General features: G+C 38.5%; 1 protein-coding gene across 9 annotated transcripts in view; it reads left to right on the plus strand.

Moving 5' to 3' along the window:
- The window catches only part of RIC8B (RIC8 guanine nucleotide exchange factor B), a 121,238-nt gene that overhangs the window by 75,761 nt on the left and 19,529 nt on the right, over window positions 1-25,948 (plus strand). For all 9 annotated transcript variants that reach the window (XR_004483087.2, XR_007470107.1, XR_004483088.2 and 6 more), the window contains exons 7-8: window positions 416-560; window positions 11,219-11,363. Coding sequence is in view for 4 of the 9 variants with exons in the window: in XM_049694416.1 (XP_049550373.1) it covers window positions 416-560; window positions 11,219-11,363 (290 nt within the window). In the remaining 5 variants the exon portion in view is untranslated. The remainder of the gene's footprint in view (window positions 1-415; window positions 561-11,218; window positions 11,364-25,948) is intronic.

Genomic DNA, 25,948 nt, shown 5'->3' on the forward strand with positions numbered 1-25,948 from the left:
TACAGGGTTTTTGGTATTTTTTAGTAAACAATGAAAATGCTGCAGGAATTAAAAGAAGGGAAAAATCAATATGAGTCAGGGTATTAAGGAAGAAAGAGAAATTTGACCCAACTTTAACATGGATTTTGATAGAGGCAGCAGGGGCATTCCAGGTGCTGAGATGAGTAAAAACTCAGGAATGGGTTTGAATATATCATGGTGGTACAGTGAAGAGATGTTTCACTTCAAATGAAATTTCATTACAGGCATGAAATTATTTGAGGTTTGTTTTTTGTTTAGCTTTATTCTATTTGGAAGCAAAGCTATTTAGTTTTTAATGTTTTTTCTACTCTTAAAAAACTAAGCTCGGTTGGTACCATTCTCGCTTACTCTAATACTTAAACGATTGATGATGGTTTTGCATTTGTGCCATTAGGTTTTACCACCATTGAGGGATGTGACAAATCGACCTGAAGTTGGCTCAACTGTGAGAAATAAGCTGGTGCGCCTCATGACACATGTTGACCTGGGAGTCAAGCAAATTGCTGCTGAATTCCTTTTTGTCCTTTGCAAAGAGAGAGGTAGGTTAAACTCTATTTGCCCTCTACTTTTTCATCTTTCTGAGGGAATTTGAGAAATGTTTCTGTTATTAGTGGCCATCTCATTCCACTCTTTTCAGAGCTTATTCTCTTATGTGTTCCATTAGAGGGCTTGAGCAGATAATAAAAAGTAATAATTTAAAAACATTTTCTATATGCTTCTGAATTCATTGAGACATGCAGGCAGATACACTACCAAACACACTCACGTTTAAACTTTGCCTTCTGTCTCCTTAACCCAGGCTTCTTAATCTTGATGAGTCAGGACCTGGAGCCATTCTGAAAAATCTGCTTAAATAATTCAGGTGCTAATATCCTGATGACCAGGCAAAGGCCTGAGTTAGTTCCACTTTTTAATTCCTCTTGGAATTAAAGCTATGGAGTTTTGGTTTCTTCATTAAGTTCTTTAATCAATAAATGCATAAGATATACCTCTTACCCTTGAGATGAGGGTAAGACAGAAGTAGAGAGAAACTAAAAAGTAACTATACTATAATAAATACTATTTTACAAGTATGTATAAAGTGATTGTCTTCTGAGATACATCTAACAATTTAAAATATTTCCTTAAATTATATGGATTAGGGCTTCCCTGGTAGTGGTTGAGGGTCCGCCTGCCAATGCAGGGGACACGGGTTCGTGCCCCAGTCCGGGAGGATTCCACATGCCGCGGAGCGGCTGGGCCTGTGAGCCATGGCCGCTGAGCCTGCACGTCCGGAGCCTGTGCTCCGTGGCGGGAGAGGCCACAGCAGTGAGAGGCCCGCGTAACGCCAAAAAAAAAAAAAAAAAAAATTATATGGATTATTTTGCTCTACAAAAGTTCTCTAAACAAGGAACTTTAACCAAGTTATTCAGATATTCTTACTATTTCTTTCTTCATCTCCTAGTTTATAAAAGTGCTAGTGTAAAAGTCCCAAATAAGCAGATTTTATATTATACTTTTTTAAGTACCCTAGTTTTGTGAGAGAGATAACTTAGAAATGAAAAACTTCACTCACTTCTCTCAAAATCTTCAGTCAGTTGAATTTTTTTCTCCCCTGCCAGTTTTATTGAGGTATGATTGACAAATAAGATTATATATATTTAAAGTATACAACATGATGATTTGATACACATATACATTGTGAAATGATTACCACAGTCAGGTTAATTAACACATTCACCACCTCACATAGTTACGTGTGTGTGTGTGTGTGTGTGTGTGTGTGTGGTGTGAGAACACTTAATATTTACTCTCTTAGCAAATTTCAAGTGTATAATAAAGTATTATTAATTATAGTCATCATGCTGTATATTAGATCCCCAGAACTTATTAATCTTACAACTGAACTTACTCATCTTATAACTTGTACCCTTTGACCAGATCTCCCTGTTTCCCTACCCTCTATTCCCCGGTAACCACTGTTCTACTCTCTGTTTCTATGAGTTTGATTTTTTTTTTTCAGATTCTACATATAAGTGAGATCTACAGTATTTGCCTTTCTCTGTCTGGCTTATTCACTTAGCATAATGTTCTCTAGGTTCATCCATGTTGTTGCAAATAGTAGGATTTCCTTTGTCATGGCTGAATAATATTCATTTTATATACAGTTGACCCTTGACCAACACAAGTTTGAACTGCTCGGGTTCACTTAGATGTGGATATTTTTCTGTAAATACACACTACAGTACGACATGATCCATAGTAGGTTGGACCCACAGTTAGTTTGATCTGTGGATGTGGAACCACAAAATCAGAGATCAGACTATCAAATTATACACAGATTTTTGACTGCGTGAAGGGTAGGCGTCCCTAACCCTAGCGTTCCTTAAGGGTCAACTGTGTGTGTGTGTGTGTGTGTGTGTGCGCGCGCGCGTGCATACACGTGCATGCATATACACACACACACACCTCCTTTATTCATCTGTTGATAGGCGCTTAGCTTGTTTCCATATCTTGGCTATTGTGAATAATGCTGCAATGAACATGAGAGTTGAGATATCTCATGGGGATTCTGATTTCATTTCCTTTGGATATATACCCAGAAGTGGGATGCTGGATTATATTGTAGTTCTATATTTAATTTTTTTAGTAACCTCCATAGTGTTTTCCATAGTAGCTGCACCAATTTACCTTTCCACTAACAGTGCACAAGGGTTCCATCTTTGCCACATCCTCGCCAGCACTTGTTATCTCTTGTTTTTTGATAAAAGCCATCCTAATAGGTGTGAGGTGATCTCTCATTGTGGTTTTGACTTGCATTTCCCTGATGATTAGTGATGCCGAGCACCTTTTCACGTACCTGTTGGCCATCTGTATGCCTTTGGAAAAGTGTCTATTCAGGTCCTTTGTCTAATTTTTAATCGAATTATTTGGGGATTTTTGTTATTGAGTTGCATTCATTGAATTTTTTTTTTTTTTTTGTGGTATGCGGGCCTCTCACTGTTGTGGCCTCTCCCGTTGCGGAGCACAGGCTCCTGACGCGCAGGCTCAGCGGCCATGGCTCATGGGCCTAGCCGCTCCGCGGCATGTGGGATCTTCCCAGACTGGGGCACGAACCTGTGTCCCCTTCATCGGCAGATGGACTCTCAACCACTGCGCCAACAGGGAAGTCCACATTCATTGAATTCTTAAACTTCATTTCTGATTAACTGGTACAACCACTTCAGTTACTGTTAAGATGGTATATTAGCAACATAATTTGATCAATATCATTACAGTGATAATAAACACAACTATTATGTATTCATGTGCCAAACATTCTATGCCATAATCTCATTTAATTCTCATAAGGACTCTCTAAGGTAAACATTATTATTATTTCAATGTCATAAGTGAGGGAAGGGTCTTATCCAAGCTCATGCAGTAGAGCTGTGTTTCCATTCTGCCATATTTCCTCTCATAATACAATTGACCCTTGAACAACATGGGTTTGAACTGCCCAGGTCCACTTATATGCAGATTCTTTTTTTTTAAATTTTATTTATTTATTATTATTATTTTGGCTGCCGTTGGGTCTTTGTTGCACGCGGGCTTTCTCTAGTTGCAGCAAGCAGGGGCTACTCTTTGTTGCGGTGCTCAGGCTTCTCATTGTGGTGGCTTTTCTTGTTGTGGAACACGGGCTCTAGATGCGTGGGCTTCATTAGTTGCAGCACGCAGGCTCAGTAGTTGTGGGTCACGGGCTCTAGAGCACAGGCTCAGTAGTTGTGGCGCACAGGCTTAGTTGCTCCGTGGCATGTGGGATCTTCCCAGACCAGGGCTGGAACCCGTGTCCCCTGCATTGGCAGGCGGATTCTTAACCACTGTGCCACCAGGGAAGCCCTGCAGATTCTTTTTTGATAAATATGTACTACAGTACTACACAATCCATAGTCAGTTGAGTCCACGGATGTGGAGCTGAAAATATGGAGGGCCAACTGTAAAGTTATAGGAGGATATTCAACTGCACGGAGGGCCATCACCCCTAACCCCTGTGTTGTTCAAGGGTCAACTGTAATTATCTTCAGCTGTTCTCATAGACTAGTTTATTTAACAGCTGCTCTTTTAAACAATTCAGTTATTTCATGACTATGAAAAAAGATATTACATCTTGACATTGACTGGAATAATGCCTTGCATATAGTAGTCTGCAAATACTGGCTGAATTAAATCGATTTTTCTGAGATCAGAAATTAGCTGTATTTAAAGTATGATCATATATACACACACATACATGTAAATCTAAACCACACATATGTATCCATTCATCAAAAAGTATTTATCAAAATATACATACATCAAAATCTTATCCATTGTTACCTCTAAGTGGTAGAATGACTGGTGACTTTTTTTAGTTCTCTGTATTGTATAATTTTTCTACAATGAGCATGTGTACATGTAAAATTTTTAAGAGGGGAAAAATGAAGTTTATTTCTTCCATAATTACATATCTAAATATATATTACATACCTAAATACATAAATTACATATCTAAATAATTTTACATATCTAAATACATAAATTATATATATAAATATAATCAATCACCTTACTAATGAGTTGGTGTTATAACAAGTATGGTATATACATTGATAAATGAATCTGTTAATTGTTTTTAATTTGAAATGGTTAGCTTTGTTCCCCCTGGGACCCAGTATTTGAGGTGTCATAGTCCTAACTTTGAGCCCCAAACCCATATTAGCAAAATTGTATCTTTTTCATTTGATCTTTAACAATTCTATATATATTCAACTTCTTTTCCTTCTAGTTTGATTTTAATAGTAAAAGTATTCTTCTGAAATAAAAGCTTGCTTATTCAACAAATACTTTTTGAGCTAGACCCTGGGGATACAAAGGTATACAAGATAAGCAAGGTCTCTGCCCTCCTATTATTTACTTTCTTTATCAAGGATTACAAACTCAGATGCCTACAAAGTGCCAGGCTGGTAATAAAGTAAGTCAGATGAACAGAACATAAGATGATAAATGAAAACTGACACTTAGCTAATTGTTGGGGAGATCGTGGGTTGGGAGTGGAGGAACAAGGGGAATGTGGGAGACTGGAAAAGGGACCTTGCTGCTCTTTAGCTCCAGCTGATTGTTACCATGAAGGAGCATGTGGCCAATGTTACCAAATCACCTAGATTTTTCAGGAGAGTTTTTAAATGCTGTCAACTAATTCTAATTTAAAACCTTCTGCCTCCCACCCGCCAAAAAATTTTATAGTCCATATTCAACTCATAAGTCATCAGATTTTAGAGTTTGGGTTGGGTTTGGAGGCAGATTATATCAAAATGAAATAAATTTAAGATAATTTATCAGAGTGACTGAACTTTCCTCTTAAAGATATTCAAAGCTGAGTTTGAAAGTTAAGGTACCATGACCAAGGCACAAAGTTCAGACCACTAAGTAGAGACAGCAAATAGCAATCAAATTGGGTTAGGAACACAGAGACAAGATTAAAAAGGAAAATTGAAATGGGGCAAGATACAAAGACCAAAATTTTATGGAAGACTTGGCACAGAAAAAGCCATCCAAGTGCCATCTGTGCCAGGCTAAACTACATCTCCAACTGATAGCAACCCACAGGTTAACTTGTGCTCATGCTACCGACTTGTTTTGTTGAGCGCTGACAAAACTAAATTCTTATTACCTGCCCTGCAAATTGTGTACTTTATAAGGGGTCCTAAAGACAAGCCTTACATAGTTTAATAAAAGAAAATAATTTGTAAAACAACCCCCTGCCTTTTTGGGGTATTCCCCTCCTCCCTAGCCCCCGCCTTTTAACACATTTATTAACTCCCAGTGTGTGCTAGGCGTTGTGGTAGGGAAGGAGCTGAGTTGAAGAGATAAATAAGGCTTGAACTGTCTCAGCACATAGCCCCACACCGTTACACGCTTACTTTTGTCTCATTTATTTCAGTCTCAGAGGAATAGGCGTCTCTTTAGCTTGGAGCTAAGCAGTCTCCCTCTCCTGATGATCTTTTCCCTTCCTGTCTTCTCAGAAGACTTGCTTCCTCAGTTGTTACCCTCTGTTCTTTTGTTTGTTAACTCCCTATGTTTTCCTCAATCTATATACATCTTCATGTCACTGCCTTCACATGTTAGCATCTTGAAAGACTGATTTGTTCTTCTTTTCAGTATCTTCATTACCCACTCAGGCTTCAACTTGCTGCAAGTAAGGCTTTTCCACCATTCCCCACTCCCCAGATGCCACTGAAAATGCTTTCAGGAAGGTCACAAATTAACTACTTTTCAAAAGGAATGTGTATTTTTTAGTCTTTATTGTATAACATCTCTCATAACGATTGACACAATTGACCACTGTCGTTTTTTCGGTGCTACAACACACTCTTAGATTTCCTTTGAGCTTACCTCTCTGTTCATTCTTTTCAGTCTGAGTTGCTAACTTGTATCTTTGTCCACATCGACTTGCCAGCATTCCATAAAGCTCTCTCTGGCCCCATCTTCACTTTGCATTGCTTCCTGAGCCGTCTCTTCCCCTCACTTGGCTTCTGCTTCACCCTGCTTTGGGGGGATTTCCAAATCTGTGTCTCTCTTAATAAACTACTAAAATAATCCTATCCTTCTGTTTCTGGTCAGGTTTTGTTCATTCTGTCTTACACAGGGCTAAGAAAAGGACTGTTCTAAAATACATGTATAATATTGTCATTCCCCCTTATAAAACTTGCAGTGACTCCCTGTCACCTACATGGTAAAATCTAAATTTTACCTCCATGGCCTACCTCTATAGTGTATCCGAAATCCACTCCCTACCCTGCACTTTCTGCTTAATCACACTAAATTCTTTACTCTTGCATGATTATACTGCACTGTTCCTTGGCATATCTCCATAGCTTTGCAGATGCTGTTCCTTTTGCATGGAATGCCTCTCCCATCTTTGTTAGCATAGTGAGCTTTATGTATTCTTGAAGATCACCTTAAGCAACATCTGTGTGAAGATCATCTGAGGTAGAGTTCATCATTCTCTGCTTTGTACCATTGTTACTTATCTCTGTTAATACTTTTGACATTTGCTATGTTGTAACTTTTTGTTTATCAAACTTTTATTCTAGACATTGAGTTTCTTTAGGTCAGAAATCTTGTCTTCATCTTTGGATCCCCAGTGTTTCAACAAAGTACCTTACAGATAGTAGGTACCCCATAAATGTTTAATGGAAGGCCAAATATTTGTGTTGTCTGTGAATTCAGTATGGTGAATACACTGTCTTGTGGACTTCTCCATACAAAGGAATAATTGTAGGATACTATGGTAAGCACCATATGAGAGGAATGTGCCAGGTACTGCAGCAACCTGAAGAGTGATTGGTTGGTGTGGAGAAAGTCAGAGAAAGTCTTTACCTAAGACAACAGAGGAGTGGGAAGCAGCGTTGGTATGTACAGAAAAGAGACTAGTTCAAAGTGTGAGGAACCCACAATGCACAGGAGTAATAGGAGATGAATTTGGGAAAGAAGGCAGGTGCGACAAAATGAAGATTCCTTTAGGCCCTGTTTTAGAACTTGAGCTTTAGCCTTTGGGGGAGATTTTAGAGGTTTTATCCAGGAAGGTGGTAACATCATATTTTTTGCTTTACAAAGGTATAACAGCAGGACTTTCCTGGCGGTCCAGTAGTTAAAATTCCGTGCTCCCAATGCAGGGAACACGGGTTCAATCCCTGGTTGGGGAACTAAGATCCCACATGCTTTGCAGCGTGGCCAAATAAAATAAAATTAAAAAAAAAAAGAATATCAAAGATATAACAGGCAGTTGTGTGGAACCAGGAATGGAGGGGGTGTGAGACTGGAAGTAGGAAGACTAGTTAGAGGAAGCTTCTAATATAGGATTTCAAAGAGTCACAGCATTTAACTGAATGGAAAATGATTGTAAATCCTTCTCTGTGTAACAGAGAAGGGGGAATGGTTTCTGGGTAGAATCTGGCTCTGCCATTCTTTCTCCATAGTAAAAGAGCAAAACCCCTTTTTTTGGTTTTCATGGTAGAGTATGATAAAACCCACGTCTACATAAGCAATAATGCCATTACTACCGGCGCAGTTCTGACTTTGCAGTGTGCTGCTGTGGTTGCTTTCCTCTGTTCATAGTGCCTTCTAGCATCTTGATAAAATAATGGTGAAATATTTCTTGCAACTTTCTGACTGAATGCTGTTTTGTTCATTTCTGCGGCAGTTTCATCTAATTGCATGGATGAGTACTGTGACAAAGAACAAATATATTTGTGTTTCTTTTTTAAGGACCACTCAGAAGATCTTTTGTTTGCCTAAGCAACTCATCTTAACATCCAAATTCAGTCCATTTTCCTCTTACTACCTTCACAATATCAAACAGGATGTTATACAGTATATATGAAAATAGACTAAAAAGTAACTAAAAATACTCCACCAAATAATATAAATCAGAACTTCACAAAGAAAATGCCTCTCACTGTGTGGATTTTGTAGTCCATTCGTCTCCTCTTCCCCAACCCCCATTTTTAAGTATTTTATCTCATTAGCAAATGTTCATTTGATTTTTAAACTATTGGCTATAGCCTTGTCTACTATTCTGAAAGCAAGGTATGTCTGAAACAGTCTTTGTAACCCAAGCTGTCACAGAGTTGACACAGAATGTTTGTTCCAGTGAATGAGCAGTAAGCACTATTTTCATAAAAGTGCTAGAGATTTTTACTATTGATTAGCTTCCAGGAGGATTTTCTGCATAAGAAAGCAGGTTATTTAGTGTTCTGTTGACTTCTTTTTAACCTATTTTGGCCTTTCATAAACTGTATTCTTAAGCTGTTTTAATGTCTGGCCACTGTAGGTGGTTATTTACATTTTGTGTCTTTCTTACTGTTATTTTTTAAGTATATTTATTTAAACCATTTATTTATATCATCTCAGTTTAGACTTTCACATTTTCAGTGAATATTTCTTTTCTGGAAGTGCTAAACATCATATTTGTTAAAAAAATAAACCTTATCCAAAAACTTAGTGAGAGTATTATTGTCATGTGGGTTCAGATACATGATCCTTCAGCCTCAGTGACTTTGTATCTGACCATGTAGTTAAGGTCATGAATATTAAGAATATCTGTATATACTGGATATTCACTTCTCCTAATAACCCATCAAGAATCCATTAACTTATGTAAAATCACTCCGTCTTGTGGAGGCAAGAGGGAGCATATCAGATTTATTCAGAGTTTTCAGATTACACCACCATGATCCCTCATTAAATTCTAATATGACTCTACCCAGCACCCATTGAGAATTATTACCAAAGAGACCATGGTTACCAGTAGATTTTAATGTAGAAAATAGTTAAAAGTGACTAGTGTAAAACTTTATTTAGTCTACGTATATTATTAATCTGTATTTCCTTTTGCACAAATTTCACTAGTTTGCTGTGTCCTTTGAAAGCAGGACTTCCTTTTATTTGCCCCCAAATTACCTATTTTCAGTGTCAAGGGAGGTACCCTTTTGTTCAAGTATTTGAAAATTTAATGAACAACTCTATCCTGGACTATTCATCCTACATCCTATCCATGCCCTTCATGGTTTCATACTCATTATATATATCCCCTTTCCTTAACCACTTAGTTCCTTATCCACTGCCCCTTTCAGGTCCCCAAAGTCATTTTAATTGCCCTCTTCTGAATCTTCTCCAGCTTTATTTTTTCTTTTTTGAGGTAAGTTATATGAATTACAGTAGTATTTCAGATGTAGATTTCACTAACGCTTTATATGTGAATAAAATACGTAGTGTTATGTTTTGTTTCCTACAGTTGTCTTTAGAATGACATTTTATTGAAAGCCTTAAGTAAATTTTGCCATTTTTTATGTTTTGATTGAATAGTGTTCACCTTGAAACTGTACCTGAAGAAAAGAGTTTCTAAATAAAGCTGCTAAATATTCCTTAGTATTTTCCTTAAAGGTACTTAGAAATCAAAAAAATTCCTACAATTCAGGGTTCCCCTTACATTGATGAACTGATGACAAGTTGATACTTACACAGGACCTGCACCAAGTGCTTCACTGGGCTTTTTTTTTCTTGTTGTTAAGATAAGTCTAAAATGATCATTTTAGGGACTTCCCTGGTGGTCCAGTGGTAAAGAATCTGCCTTACAAGGCAGGGGACGCTGGTTCGATCCCTGGTCAGGGAACCAAGATCCCACATGCTGCGGGGCAACTAAGCCCATGTGTCACAACTACTGAGCTCACGTGCCTCAACTAGAGCCTGCGTGCTGCAAAACTACAGAGCCCACACGCTCTGGAACCCATGTGCCACAACTACAGAGCCAACGCACCATGGAGCCTGTGCGCCACAACTAGAGAAGAGAAAACCCACATGCCACAACTAGAGAGAAGCCCGCGCGCCGCAACAAAAGATCCCGCATGCCTCAATGAAGATCCCGCGTGCCGCAACTAAGACCCACGCAGCCAAAAATAAATAAATAAATCTTTAAAAAATAAAATAATCATTTTACATATTACTAGGGGAAAAAAACACATTTAGTTTGTACCAGATACTTTCCTAAGCACCTTGCATGTATTAACCAGTGAGGTAGATATTATTCTAATTGTCTGTATCTGAAAACTGGAGTAAAGAGCCTGCTAGTAAGTGATAGAGCCATTATTAAGGTCCAGCAATTCCTGGCCTGCCTTTCAGTGGGTATAATGTGCTTACATATTGTTGCTGACTTCTTTGAAAAAGGAGTAACTTAGCCTATCCTATTTGCTAATATCCTTAGGTTTTCTTATTTCTTATTCTCTTTCCCTCTAATTCCTATAAAAGGAATAAGAAAGATTTACATTATGTGCTATATTGGTAAAATGTCAGTCTGGCTTTCATTAACTTTCTAATCATCATTTTTCTGAAACTGAATAAAGAAATCAAATTTGTGATCAAAAACTTAAAACACCACCCTTCCCAATGGCCTGGCAGTCACAGAAGCCCCACTCCTGCCACAAACTATATTCAAAACAGCTTCATTTGAATTTCTGATACCTGAAAAAAGGTTTTTGGTCCTCAGAGCATGTAGGATCACTACTACCACACTTTGGAAACCCCTCAATTTTAAGATTTACTACCATGGCATATATCTCTAGCCTCCCTGTGTTGGTGAGTAGTTGGTGATGATAGTGAGGACTCAAGGATTTCTGTCTAAAAACCTATTCTGTTTTTGCAGTGGATAGCCTGCTGAAATACACTGGCTATGGGAATGCTGCAGGACTGTTGGCGGCCAGGGGCCTCTTGGCTGGAGGAAGAGGAGATAATTGGTACTCAGAGGACGAGGACACAGACACTGAAGAATACAAAAATGCAAAACCAAAGTATAGTATCATGTTTCTTTTCACCTAACTATGTCTGCCTTTCAATTGATTATTTGCCTTTCACTTCCTTTGGCTTTCATTTTCCAAGTATTTCTCTTCTTTTGTGGATTTGGAAGCTTTCTGTTTAATAGTTTTAGAGGCAGTTTCATAGCTAGTGCCTTAGAGGGTGACTTCAAGTGATTGAGGAAGGATAATATTGCAAGAAATGTTCTGCTGCATGTGCTCATTACCCTCTCCTAAGTATTAAGAGAGGTAGTGTTTTTAGATGTCTACCATCATATATTTAAAGGATATTGTTGCTTATTTTGTGCTCTCCTTTCCATAAGTTGAGATTTTATAAGGTATAACCAAGACCAAGTATTTAAGTTGGTTATTTGATACTTCAGTCTTTCTCAGAAATCTAAATGTAGGTTCCATACATTCTGATAGTTCCTCTTGTGTAAAAGCCCTTATGAGTCAATAAAGTAAAGCAACAGGGCACATTACTAGCAAAAGGAAAGAAAACTGGCTCTATGGTAAATTTTAATCAAACACTTATGGAATCATCTTTTAACAGAGGCATTAGTACACTTGGATAGGCAAACCAGAGACTCTATCAAGTTTTCCCTGAGTCAGTGCTTACAAGTCAAAGACACTAATCGTCTCTTATCCCGAAACAAACCACCTCTACTTTTCTACTCCCCATCCTTTTCATCCCCCTCTCAACTCCAATCCCAGGTAAATTTCTTAGTTTCCACTTATTAGGAGTTATTTGAGCTCAGTTTTCTGGTTTTCATTACTGAATATTAAAAGGGTGTGCCCTTCCCTATTGATGATGATATTGACATATGCTATTTTCTATCCACAGTCTTCTAGAGTGTGATGTGGATAATGTAGTAGTTGATCAGGGATAGAAAAATCATTATCTGCAAAATTAGACCCTTTTTTTTAAAGTATAGATTGTGCTTTGTTGAGATGAAAATAATAGGTTGTCAGAAGGTAAAAGAAAAGATCATTCCCTAATCAGACAGGACTTATATGGCCTGTATTCTTGGCAAATCAGGTCTGAGTAGGTGGTGTTACTTGTGGCATCCCCAGGGCTATCAGCCTTAACAGGATCTAGGAGTGTGTCCTAGAAGAAAAAGGCTTTGGAGGAAAAAAAGCTAGCAGTGGCTCTAAGCAGTAAGTTCTCAAGACTGCCACCATGTAGATGTTATAAGTTGGGCACCTCTATCAGGTATTTGAAGCTAAGATAGAAAAATAATACATTAATCTTTCCATAATTATAGAAGTCATCATTCTAAATTATTCTTGCTAGCTCTTGATTTCCATCCCATAAACTATATTTCCATATCAGTTTAATATTTTCTGCCTCTCCATTTGAGACATTAAAATATAGCATTTAAGGAGTCTCATATTTTTAAATGAAGGTAGAAATTACATTAGGCATTCATTGTGTCCCAGGGTATGTGAATACAGTCAACTAACATAGAAAACTCTTGAGTACTCATGAGTGGTTGATATCATTGCATCTCAATGTGTGTTGTTGATTTTATTTGGTAAATGACTTCTAAAATGGTATTGGTCATATATCTGGCAAACATAAGAATGCTACTATAATAAGAAAAACCTCAGAAAAAATACAAGAACACACTGGGTCTCTCCCAATAGTACGGGAAATAGAAATACATTACATTATGGAAGTGATACTAGATTTCAGGAAAGCACTGTTTGTTTAAATCAAGGACCATGATGTTTGATATTATTATTGTTTTGGCTTTCTGTCAGAAAGATTCTGTACTTAGGCTTATTACATCCCTGGTTGGAATCTTCTTCAGCCTTTGGACCTGGCCTATATCATTAATAGGAATGGTGCGTTAGTGTGGCCAGAATAGTCACCATTGTGAGATCTTGTTGTGTTTCTTAAACATTGCTCATTGTAAGTATAAATATGTTTTTCTCACATAGCATCACATCTTCCCTCTTTAGATAGATTTGCATCTGCTTTTTTTTTACATCTTCCCTCTTTCAGGTGCAGCAGTGTAGTGGGATGTTTCATTTGTTAATTTAAAATACTTATTAAAATGGTCCCCATGGAAGGGGTGGTGAAAAAGTACTTTGCAAGCAAGACAATCCTTTGTGTTCTGGGCAGTGATCCACAAGCTCAAGGAAAGGAAACTTCTTACCAATCTAGTCAAGTTTATAAAGTCAGCATTTGAAAGGATGACTTAGTCCCCTACCCCCTTATTACTCTTCACCAGTCAGTGTTCTCAGGATCACAGTCTGCTTCTCTTATGATGCATTTATTCACAAACAGTGCTAGCATTGGCAGAAGCAGAGAAATTACCCATCATCCAGTTGACCCTCGTCCCATTGTCAAAAATGTAAGTGGATTCCGATTAATGCACCAAGGTAACCTATAATCCTTTAGTGGAATCTGAAACTAAGAATTGTATGGAGCTTACATTCAGGCTATGAAAGACAGTTAATATCACAACAGCCCTTTTTGTGTCAAAATAAATGTATTTAACGGACTGGAAATGGCTTTCTGCAATTAACACACTTAGACAAAATACACTCATAGAATCAAGTACATGCCACACAGGTTTTTGGTGTATGTCTAGCCATGTTTGTAAAAAGTTTTCAGATAAGCTTTGGTCCTGTATCAAAAAGAAACCAAATTTCTAAATTCTGGCTTTATACCCATTTCTTTTATGCCTCTGAGCATGGAGGCCCCTTGACTGAATAGGTGGTATAACATAACTGATTACCGTGGTTTGTACATCATTCCAAACATCAGTTGAAAAATGTGTACGTAATGACATTTGGCTCATTTTAGACCAGTTGCTTTCAGGCTAGGTGTGGTATATAGGAGCCTGTGGGTCCAAAAAGGTGTATTTAAAGGGCCACTGTATGGAGGGGAGAAGGACGGAATGGCCAAAGTGGGCAGAACTCTAGGATGTCCCATTGTATTCTTAATACCCCACACTAGTTCGTAAACACACCCAGCAGATTAAAATTATTCTACTAAGCAACTCAGGGGTGTTTCCTTCTTGACCATATATCTCTCAGCAGTAGCTGTGGCAGCAGCTGTACAGTTTCTTCAGCACAAAAGATTTTATTTTCTTTTGTCAAAATTTTGTTATGCTGCTTTAAGTCAAGTCCCATTATAATTGTGTCCATATGTTGGGGCTATACAAATGAAGAGATAGCTTTGTTTTTAATATTTCTTGAAGTAGATGAATCAGAAACAGGACTTGAAGATTTTTCTTTTTGCCTAGTTTAGACTGTGATGGTATACTTATGTATAATAGGATGTAACTAGCCTTTCTAGGAACTGAAATTTATTTACTGTAGGCAATCATGAAACAAAATCTAAATTCAGATCTCTAAAGACCGGAATCAAAAATAAAATTTTGCCACTTCTGCCATGGTTAACCAACCTTTGTGATGTTTGCAATCACACCAGTTTTGCACTTTCAAAATTGAGTTCTCTAATTTTTCTTTTGTATTTTAATTTGGGTAAATGGCCAGAAAAAGGTGTGTTACCTGAACCTACAATATTGAGCTTTGCTTCAGGTTTCATTTCCTACAGATTCACAACCATAGTTTTCTATATCCTTTATATCAAGGATATCACTCTTAATCCAACAGCCCAAGGTAGGAAACATTATAAAGCACTATAATTTAAAAAGGTATTTTGGAGCTTTTTTAATTGCCTAGGTGCAACTTGGTGTATCTATATGTATTCAGTATGTCTATTTATATGGATGATACATGGTACTTAATAGTTGATAAATAAGTGAAAGAATTACACCACATTACCCTATTTCTTTACATTGCTAATAGAATGCAAAAACTTGGATTAAGATGTTGTTTCATAATTTACCCTACTCTTTTAATGTGGAATCAGTTTTATATTTATATGGTAATTCTCAAATTACTTGAGACATTTTCACCTCAGTCACCATTATTAACTGGTGTCTCTTCAGAATACCTTGTATCTGAATTTAACCATAGCAAACTCCACGAAACACCTAGTGTTGCGTGGCTTCTTTAGCACATGCAGCTCCATAGTGGCGATTTAACTTAATAGACTAACTCACTGGATCCAAGGCCTTCTGGCTGGCTTACTTACCAAGTAGCTCACTTATGCTAATAATAGCTGGTATTTATTATCTAATATGTGTCAGGTACTGTTCTAAGTACTTTCCTGATATTATCTCATTTAATCTTTACAGCAAACCTTTGGGCTAGGGTTATCTCATTTAATCTTTACAGCAAACCTTTGGGCTAGGGTTATCCCCATCTTACAGATGAGGAAACTAAAGCTCAGTGGTTTCCAGAACTTGTCTAGGGCACACAGTTCATGAGTGGTCAGGTGGCCTAACTCCAGAGCTGGTGTTTTTTGAGATTTTTGTTGTTGTTTTTGAGGTAGACAAAGCAGGTTTTACTGTGCTTTTCACTTTGCCTTCTTATGTTGGGGGTAAAATATACATAAAATTTACCATTTTAAGCATACATATCTGTGGCATTATATACATTAATGTGCAACCATCACCACCATCCATCTCCAGAACTTTTCATCTTCCCCAACTGAAACTCTGTATCCATTCCCTCTCCCCACAACCCCTGGTAACTACCATTCTACTTTCTTTCTCTATGAATGTGACTAGGAACCTCATATAAGTGGAATCTAAGAACCTCATATAAGAGAAATCATATACTTGTCCTTCTATGACTGAGTTCACTTGGAATGTCTTTAAGACTCATCCATATTGTAGCATGTGTCAAAATTTCCTTCCTTTTTCAGGCTGAATAACATTCTATTTAATGTATTTACCACATTTTGTTTATCCATTCTTCCATCAGTGGACACCTGTGTTGTTTCCACCTTTTGGCTGTTGTGAATAATGCTGCTATGAACACGAGTGTACAACTATCTGTCCCTGCTTCAAGAGTCCCTGCTTTAACTTCTTTTGGGTATATAGCCAGAAGTGGAATTGCTGGATCATGTGGTAGTTCTATGTTTAATTTTTTGAGGAACTGCCATACCATTTTACATTCCCACCAGCAATGCACAAGGGTTCCAGTTTTTCTGCATCCTCTCCGATGCTTATTATTTTTCTGGCTTTTTTTTTTTTTTAATCTAATAGCCATCCTAACAGGTGTGAAGTCAAAGCTTGTGTTTTAACTGCTACCATATTCTTCAAAGCCAATCAAAGGGAGAGATGATTTGCCTCTCCCATAATTTCCCTGTTCTTAGAGCATCTATTATCTTTCTTTGATATAACCAAAATAGAAAATGAGAAAATGTTTTTTTATAAACCCTGATATCCCTGAAAGCTAAAAGTTCTATTCAGTTCATTCTAGTTCACAAAAATCTGTTAGGTAATTCTGGCTCTGCCTTCATAATACATTCAGAATCTAATCACCCCTTACTGCCATCACTGCTACCTACTCCAGTCCAAGCTAAACTTTTCTCTCCCTCCAGGATCATTTTAAATAGCTTCCTAACTGGTCTTGTTGCTTCTATCCTTGTCACTCTTCAGTCTGTTCTCAACTCAGTAGCCAACGCGATCCTTATAAAATGTAAGTCAGACGTCACTGCTCAAAAACTCTACAATGGCTAAACACCAAAAGTCCCTGTAGTGATGTACAGGCACCCTTTCTCACTGTACTGTCACCACACTGGGCTTTTCACTGTTTGTCACGCTCCAGACACACTCTTGCCTGAGGCTCTGCATCACTGACTGCTCCTTCTGCCTGGAATGCCTATTCTCCAGATAGCTGCATGTCTTATTCCCTCACCTCCTTCATGTCTTTACTCAATTATCATCTTCCTAGTAAAGTCTGTCCTGTCCCCATATTAAAAATTGCCACACTCCTACCTTTACCCCTCCACCTTGCACTTCCTCTTTTTCCTTCATAGCACTTTTTACCTTCTAACATACCATATAATTTACTTATTCATTTAGTCTTTTTTCCCCACTAGAAGATAGACTCCATGAGAGAAATTTTTATATTCATTGAGAGGGCCCCAAAATAGTGCCTCACATACTGTAGGCACTCAGTAAATTTTTGTTGAATAAATTAATTTTTTTGAGTTGTTGAATAAATTTAAGTTGGTCAGCCCCTTCTCAACATTAGGATACCAAGACAGTTGAGGTCCCTGCCCTCATCAAGCTTCACATCTAGTTGGGGAGTGGGGCCAGGGAATGGAATTCAAGAAAACAGGATATGGTAAATTTCCACTCTGCTCTTTTGTTTTTGTGGAGTGGCAGATATTATGGAGAGTTTTTCCTGGAAAGACATTTCTAATTTCATGTGCATATAACGTCTCCTTTCCCACCCCACCTGCCCCCTTCTTCCATGATCTGGCACACAAATGCCTTTTCCTAAAAACCCTGATCCCTTTCCTAGAGGTTACAAATTGTCAGTCCATAGGCTACATTTAGCCCACAAGTAGGTTTTGCTTCACTTGCCTGATGTTGTGTTGGTTATTTGGTTTTATGTTTTTAATTTTTGTTTTATATAGGGCTTCTTAAAATAATTTAGAATTCAGATATTTCAGATGAAGATCTGAATTTCTAACTTCTTTTGAAAAAGTGGAAGTTCTGATAACATTAAGCCTGCATTCTCACATGGTAACTGACTGATGGAGTTGAGTGACTGTGACCCCTATCATACCAGGCATAAGCTCCTTTGATTTGATAATGTATCTTTTTTCCTTTTTGAATTTTATTTTTTTATACAGCAGGTTCTTATTAGTTATCCATCTTATACATTATTAGTGTATATATGTCAATCCCAATCTCCCAATTCATCACACCACCACCACCACCCGCCACTTTCCCGCCTTGGTGTCCATACGTTTGTTCTCTACATCTGTGTCTCAGTTTCTTCCCTGCAAACCAGTTCATCTGTACCATTTTTCTAGATTCCTATATGCGTTAATATACGATATTTGTTTTTCTCTTTCTGACTTACTTCACTCTGTATGACAGTCTCTAGATTCATCCACATCTCTACAAATGACCCAATTTCATTCCCTTTTATGGCTGAGTCATATTCCATTGTATAAATGTTCTTTATCCACATCTTCTTTATCCATTCATCTGTCAATGGGCATTTAGATTGCTTCCCTGACCTGGCTATTGTAAATAGTGAACATTGGGGTGCAGGTGTCTTTTTGATTTACGGTTTTCTCAGATATAGGCCCAGTAGTGGGATTGCTGGGCTGTATAGTAGTTCTATTTTTATTTTCTTAAGGAACCTCCATACTGTTCTCCATAGTGGCTGTGTCAATTTACATTCCCCCCAACAGTGCAAGAGGGTTCCCTTTTCTCCACACCCTGTCCAGCATTTGTCATTTGTAGATTGTCTGATGATGCCCATTCTAACTGGTGTGAGGTGATACCTCATTGTAGTTTTGATTTGCATTTCTCTAATAATTAGTGATGTTGAGCAGCTTTTCATGTGCCTCTTGGCCATCTGTATGTCTTTTTTGGAGAAATGTCTGTTTACGTCTTCTGTCCATTTTTGGATTGGGTTTTGTTTTTTTGGTATTGAGCTGCATGAGCTGTTTATATATTTTGGAGATTAATCCTGTGTCCGTTGATTCATTTGCAAATATTTCCTCCCATTCTGAGGGTTGTCTTTTGGTCTTGTTTGTAGTTTTCTTTGCTGTACAAAAGCTTTTAAGTTTCATGAGGTCCCATTCGTTTATTTTTGTTTTTATTTCCATTACACTAGGAGGTGGATCAAAAAAGATCTTGCTGTGATTTATGTCAAAGAGTGTTCTTGCTCTGTTTTCCTCTAAGAGTTTTATAGTGTCTGGTCTTACATTTAGGTCTCTAATCCATTTTGAGTTTATTTTTGTGTATGGTGTTAGGGAGTGTTCTAATTTCATTCTTTTACATGTAGCTGTCCAGTTTTCCCAGCACCACTTATTGAAGAGACTGTCCTTTCTCCATTGTGTATCCTTGCCTCCTTTGTCATAGATTAGTTGACCACAGGTACGTGGGTTTATCTCTGGGCTTTCTATCCTGTTCCGTTGATCTATATCTCTGTTTTTGTGCCAGTACCATATCATCTGATTACTGTGGCTTTGTAGTATTGTCTGAAGTCAGGGAGACTGATTCCTCCAGCTCTGTTTTTTTCCCTCAAGACTACTTTGGCTATTCGGTGTCTTTTGTGTCTCCATACAAATTTTAAGATTTTTTGTTCTAGTTCTATAAAAAATGCTATTGGTAATTTGATAGGGATTGCATTGAATCTGTAGATTGCTTTGGGTAGTATAGTCATTTTCACAATATTGATTCTTCCAAACCAAGAACATGGTATATCTCTTCATCTGTTTCTATCATCTTTAATTTCTTTCATCAGTGTCTTATACTTTTCTGCATAAAGGCCTTTTGTCTCCCTAGGTAGGTTTATTCCTAGGTATTTTATTCTTTTTGTTGCAGTGGTAAATGGGAGTGTTTTCTTAATTTCCCTTTCAGATTTTTCATCACTACTGCATAGGAATGCAAGAGATTTCTGTGTATTAATTTGTATCATGCTACTTTACCAAATTCATTGATTAGCTCTAGTAGTTTTCTGCTGGCATCTTTAGGATTCTCCATGTATAGTATCATGTCATCTGCAAACAGTGACGGTTTTACGTCTTCTTTTCCAATTTTTATTCATTTCTTTTTCTACTCTGATTGCCACGGCTAGGACTTCCAAAACTATGTTGAATAATAGTGGTGAGAGTGGACATCCTTGTCTTGTTCCTGATCTTAGAGGAAATGCTTTCAGGTTTTCACCATTGAGAATGATGTTTGCTGTGGGTTTATTGTATATGACCTTTATTATGTTGTGGTAGGTTCCCTCTGTGCCCAGTTTCTGGAGAGTTTTTATCATAAATCGGTGTTGAATTTTGTCAAAAGCTTTGTCTGCATCTATTGAGATGATCATATGGTTTTTATTCTTCAGTTTGTTAATATGGTATATCACATTGATTGTTTTGCGTATATTGAAGAATCCTTGCATCCCTAGGATAAATCCCACTTGATCATGGTGTATGGTCCTTTTAATGTGCTGTTGCATTCTGTTTGCTAGTATTTTGTTGAGGATTTCTGCATCTATATTCATCAGTGATATTGGCCTGTAATTTTCTTTTTTTGTAGTATCTTTGTCTGGTTTCGGTATCAGGGTGATGGTGGCCTCATAGAATGAGTTTGGGAGTGTTCCTTCCTCTGCCATTGTTTGGAAGAGTTTGAGAAGGATAGGTGTTAGCTATTCTCTAAATGTTTGATAGAATTCACCTGTGAAGCCATGTGTTCCTGGACTTTTGTTTGTTGGAAGATTTTTAATCACAGTTTCAATTTCATTACTTGTGATTGGTCTGTTCATATTTCGTATTTCTTTCTGGTTCAGTCTTAGAAGGTTATACCTTTCTAAGAATTTGTCCATTTCTTCCAGGTCGTCCATTTTACTGGCATAGAGTTGCTTGTAATAGTCTCTTAGGGTGATTTGTATTTCTGCGGTGTCTGTTGTAACTTCTCCTTTTTCATTTCTAATTATACATATATATTTTTGTTTGTTTGTTTTGTTTTTTGCGGTACGCGGGCTTCTCACTGTTGTGGCCTCTCCCGTTGCAGAGCACAGGCTCCGGATGCGCAGGCTCAGCGGCCATGGCTCACGGGCCCAGCCGCTCCACGGCATGTGGGATCTTCCCAGACCAGGGCACGAACCTGTGTCCCCTGCATCAGCAGGCGGACTCTCAACCACTGCGCCACCAGGGAAGCACTCTAATTATATTGATTTGAGTCCTCTCCCTCTTTTTCTTGATGAGTCTGGCTAATGGTTTATCAATTTTGTTTATCTTCTCAAAGAACCAGCTTTTAGTTTTATGGATCTTTGCTATTGTTTTCTTTGTTTCATTTATTTCTGCTCTGATCTTTATGATTGCTTTCCTTCTACTAACTTTGGGTTTTGTTTTTTCTTTTTTCTCTAGTTCTTTTATGTGTAAGATTAGATTGTTTATTTGAGATGTTTGTTGTTTCTTGAGGTAGGATTGTATTGCTATAAACTTCCCTCTTAGAACTGCTTTTGCTGCGTCCCATAGGTTTTGGACCGTCGTGTTTTCATTGTCATTTGTCTCTAGGTATTTTCTGATTTCCTCTTTGATTTCTTCAGTGATCTCTTGGTTATTTAGTAACGTATTGTTTAGCCTCCATGTGTTTGTGTTTTTTACGTTTTTTCCCCTGTAATTGATGTCTAATCTCATAGCGTTGTGGTCAGAAAAGATGCTTGATATGATTTCAATTTTCTTAAGTTTACTGAGGCTTGATTTGTGAAGCAAGATGTGATCTATCCTGGAGAATGTCCCATGAGCACTTGAGAAGAAAGTGTAATCTGCTGTTTTTGGATGGAATGTCGTATAAATGTCGATTAAATCTATCTGGTCTATTGTGTCATTTAAAGCTTCTGTTTCCTTATTTATGTTCTGTTTGGATGATCTGTCCATTGGTGTTAGTGAGGTGTCAAAGTACCCCACTATTATTGTGTTACTGTCGATTTCCTCTTTTATAGCTGTTAGCAGTTGCCTTATGTATTGAGGTGCTCCTATGTTGGGTGCATATATAATTGTTATATCTTGTTCTTGGATTGATCCTTTGATCATTATGTAGTGTCCTTTTTCTTGTCTCTTGTAACATTCTTTATTTTAAAGTTTATTTTATCTGACATGAGTATCGCTACTCCAGCTTTCTTTTGATTTCCATTTGCATGGAATATCTTTTTCCATCCCCTCACTTTCAGTCTGTATGTGTCCCTAGGTCTGAAGTGGGTCTCTTGTAGACAGCATATATATGGGTCTTGTTTTTGTATCCATTCAGCAAGCCTGTGTCTTTTGGTTGGAGCATTTAATCCATTCACATTTAAGGTAATTATCAATATGTATGTTCCTGTTACCATTTTCTTAATTGTTTTGGGTTTGTTTTTTTTTTTGTTTTTTTTTGCGGAACGCGGGCCTCTCACTGTTGTGGCCTCTCCCGTTGTGGAGCACAGGCTCCGGACGCGCAGGCTCAGCGGCCATGGCTCACGGGCCCAGCCGCTCCGCGGCATGCGGGATCCTCCCGGACCGGGGCACGAACCCATGTCCCCTGCATCGGCAGACGGACTCTCAACCACTGCGCCACCAGGGAAGCCCCGGGTTTGTTTTTGTAGGTCCTTTTCTTCTCTTGTGTTTCCCACTTAGAGAAGTTCCTTTAGCGTTTGTTGTAGAGCTGGTTTGGTGGTGCTGAATTCTCTTAGCTTTTGCTTGTGTGAAAATCTGTTGACTTCACCATCAAATCTGAATGAGATCCTTGCTGGGTAGAGTAATCTTGGGTGTAATTTCTTCCCTTTCATCACTTTAAATATGTCATGCCACTCCCTTCTGACTTGTAGAGTTTCTGCTGAGAAATCAGCTGTTAACCTTATGGGAGTTCCCTTGTATGTTATTTGTCGTTTTTCCCTTGCTTCTTTCAAGAATTTTTCTTTGTCTTTAATTTTTGCCAATTTGATTACTATGTGTCTCGGTGTGTTTCTCCTTGGGTTTATTCTGCCTGGGGCTCTCTGGGCTTCCTGGACTTGGGTGGCTATTTCCTTTCCCATGTTAGGGAAGTTTTCGACTATAATCTGTTCAAATATTTTCTCGGGTCCTTTCTCTGTCTTTTCTCCTTCTGGGACCCCTATAATGCAAATGTTGTTACGTTTAATGTTGTCCCAGAGGTCTCTTAGGCTGTCTTCATTTCTTTTCATTCTTTTTTCTTTATTCTGTTCCGCAACAGTGAATTCCACCATTCTTTCTTCCAGCTCACTTATCCGTTCTTCCGCCTCAGTTATTGTGCCATTGATTCCTTCTAGTGTAGTTTTCATTTCAGTTACTGTATTGTTCATCTCTGTTTGTTTGTTCTTTATCTTCTAGGTCTTTGTTAAACATTTCTTGTATCTTCTCAATCTTTGCCTCCATTGTTTTTCCGAGGTCCTGGATCACCTTCACTATCATTATTCTGAATTCTTTTTCTGGAAGGTTGCCTATTTACACTTCATTTAGTTGTTTTTCTGGGGTTTTCTCTTGTTCCTTCATCTGGTACTTAGCCCTCTGCCTTTTTATCTTGTCTTTCTGTGAATGTGGTTTTTGTTCCAGAGGCTGCAGGATTGTAGTTCTTCTTGCTTCTGTCTGCCCTCTGGTGGATGAGGCTATTCTAAGAGGCTTGTGCAGGTTTCCTTATGGGAGGGACTGGTAGTGGGTAGAGCTGGATGTTGCTCTGGTGGGCAGAGCTCAGCAAAACTTTAATCCACTTGACTGCTGATGGGTGGGGCTGGGTTCCCTCCCTGTTGGTTGTTTGGCCTGACATGACCCAACACTGGAGTCTAGCTGGGCTCTCTGGTGGGGCTAATGGCAGACTGTGGGAGGGCTCACGCCAAGGAGTACTTCCCAGAACTTCTGCTGCCAGTGTCCTTGTCCTCACAATGAGACACAGCCACCCCCGCCTCTGCAGGAGACCCTCCAACACTAGCAGGTAGGTCTGGTTCAGTCTCCTATGGGGTCACTGCTCCTTCTCCTGGGTCCCAATGCGCACACTACTTTGTGTGTGCCCTCCAAGAGTGGAGTCTCTGTTTCCCCCAGTCCTGTTGAAGTCCTGCAATCAAATCCCACTAGCCTTCAGAGTCTGATTCTCTAGGAATTCCTCCTCCTGTTGCCGGACCCCCAGGCTGGGAAGCCTGACGTGGGTCTCAGAACCTTCACTCCAGTGGGTGGACTTCTCTGGTATTAAGTGTTCTCCAGTTTGTGAGTCACCCACCCAGCCGTTATGGGATTTGATTTTATTGTGATTGCATCCCTCCTACTGTCTCATTGTGGCTTCTCCTTTGTCTTTGGATGTGGGGTATCTTTTCTGGTGAGTTCCAGGGGCTTCCTGTCTATGATTATTCAGCAGTTAGTTGTGCTTCCCATGCTCTCACAAGAGGGAGTGAGAGCACGTCCTTCTACTCGACCATCTTGAACCAATCCCCTGATAATGTATCTTTTTCGTTCATCTTATCTGCCTTAGCCTCTGTAGGGACTTGACTTTATAGCCTCTTCATTAACCAGGGTGCTTTGAGCAAAATTTAATCCACATTTTTTAGAGATAGATGTTAACTTTCATATAGCTCAGGGAACATTTAATAGCTTTTTTTCTTCAGTGAACTAGTAGTACTGTTGATGTTGGCCAAATGTAGCAACATTTTGAAGAGCAAGTCTTAATCCTTTTGTCTCCAGCTGCTGTCATATAATGACCTTATATAATACAAAAGTCTTGGTGACATATCACACATAAGAGTTTGGATACTTGTCACCTAATTGGAAGACATAAAACAGGATTGGAGTGCTGAGAAGATGGGGAGGGGAGCAGAGACAGGGTGGGAAAAATTATGATAAGTATAAAATTATCCAATAAAATATCCACCACAGTTAACAGTTAGTATACTTAAAGTATCTTAGGACTCAGAGTCTTGGAACAAAAAAACCAATCCCAGAATTTCAGTGTTAAGATCCTGAAACCTGGAAAGTTAAATCTCAGACTATACTGTTCAAGGTTATAAAGGTGGCAAGTGTTTGTTCAACCAAAAATAGTCTTTTTTTTTTTTTCAAAAGTAGTTTTTTATGAAACCTCACTCTGTTGCTGTGGTGGTGACTATTTGTTTTCTCTTCCTCTGGGTAGAAGCTACATGAGATTGGTTTGAAGTGGGGAGCTGGAGGGGAGACAGTGTCCAAGTCTGCCTCCTGCCCCCAGAACACTGGCATTTTTCCCATAGGAGAGTAGCATGGTTCAGCAACTTGTGTTTGCTGTGGCTTTGTTTACGTTCTTCTGAGTACTGGGGTGGGGGTAGGGGTAGGGGGTGTTTTTTCAAGGAAAAAAGATGAAACCTCAATCCCTGGAGTGATTTTGGGGGGTTGGAATGTTTTACTACATGGGTAAAGGATGGTAAGTTCTTACTCTGTAAGAGTGAATTTCTGGCTGCTGCTTTCATGCTCAGTGAGCAAAGGATTTTATGACTTTAGTAGCTAATTTCACAGCAAGACATTAAATCATTTTAGCAGCAGTGGACTTGAGGTCAGCTTATGGAAAACAGACATCATTTCCACTAAGCCCTTAAAAGAACCAAGAAAAGAATCAAATATGCCCTGATCCAGGAATGCATGTCCTGACTTTGTGTGCTGTGGTATCCACAATACCACAGAGCTGACCAGTGTGTCCTCCTGACCAATTTTTTCCCTGAGGCACATGATGGGTTGTGCTAATTTCATTATATTCTAAAACAGTGTGTGGATCTGATTTAAGTCACCCTTCCATTGAGCTTGAGGAGAGAAGCCTTCTCTCAAGAGACAGATGAGCATGGTCTAAATAGTTAATACATCTACCTTCCCTTATACTTTCTTCTAAGGCCTTATTGCCTTTGTCTGCTTGGTAAGTGGTATGTGCCTATAATAAGTACCTTTACTTACTTATTTATAAGACTATATGTTTTTTTCTAATTTAGCAGGCAGCAGAAGAGAAACCAGTGAAAATATGTCCTGTCGTTATACA

This window comes from Orcinus orca, chromosome 11, assembly GCF_937001465.1.
Source record: "Orcinus orca chromosome 11, mOrcOrc1.1, whole genome shotgun sequence".
Lineage (NCBI taxonomy): Eukaryota > Metazoa > Chordata > Mammalia > Artiodactyla > Delphinidae > Orcinus > Orcinus orca.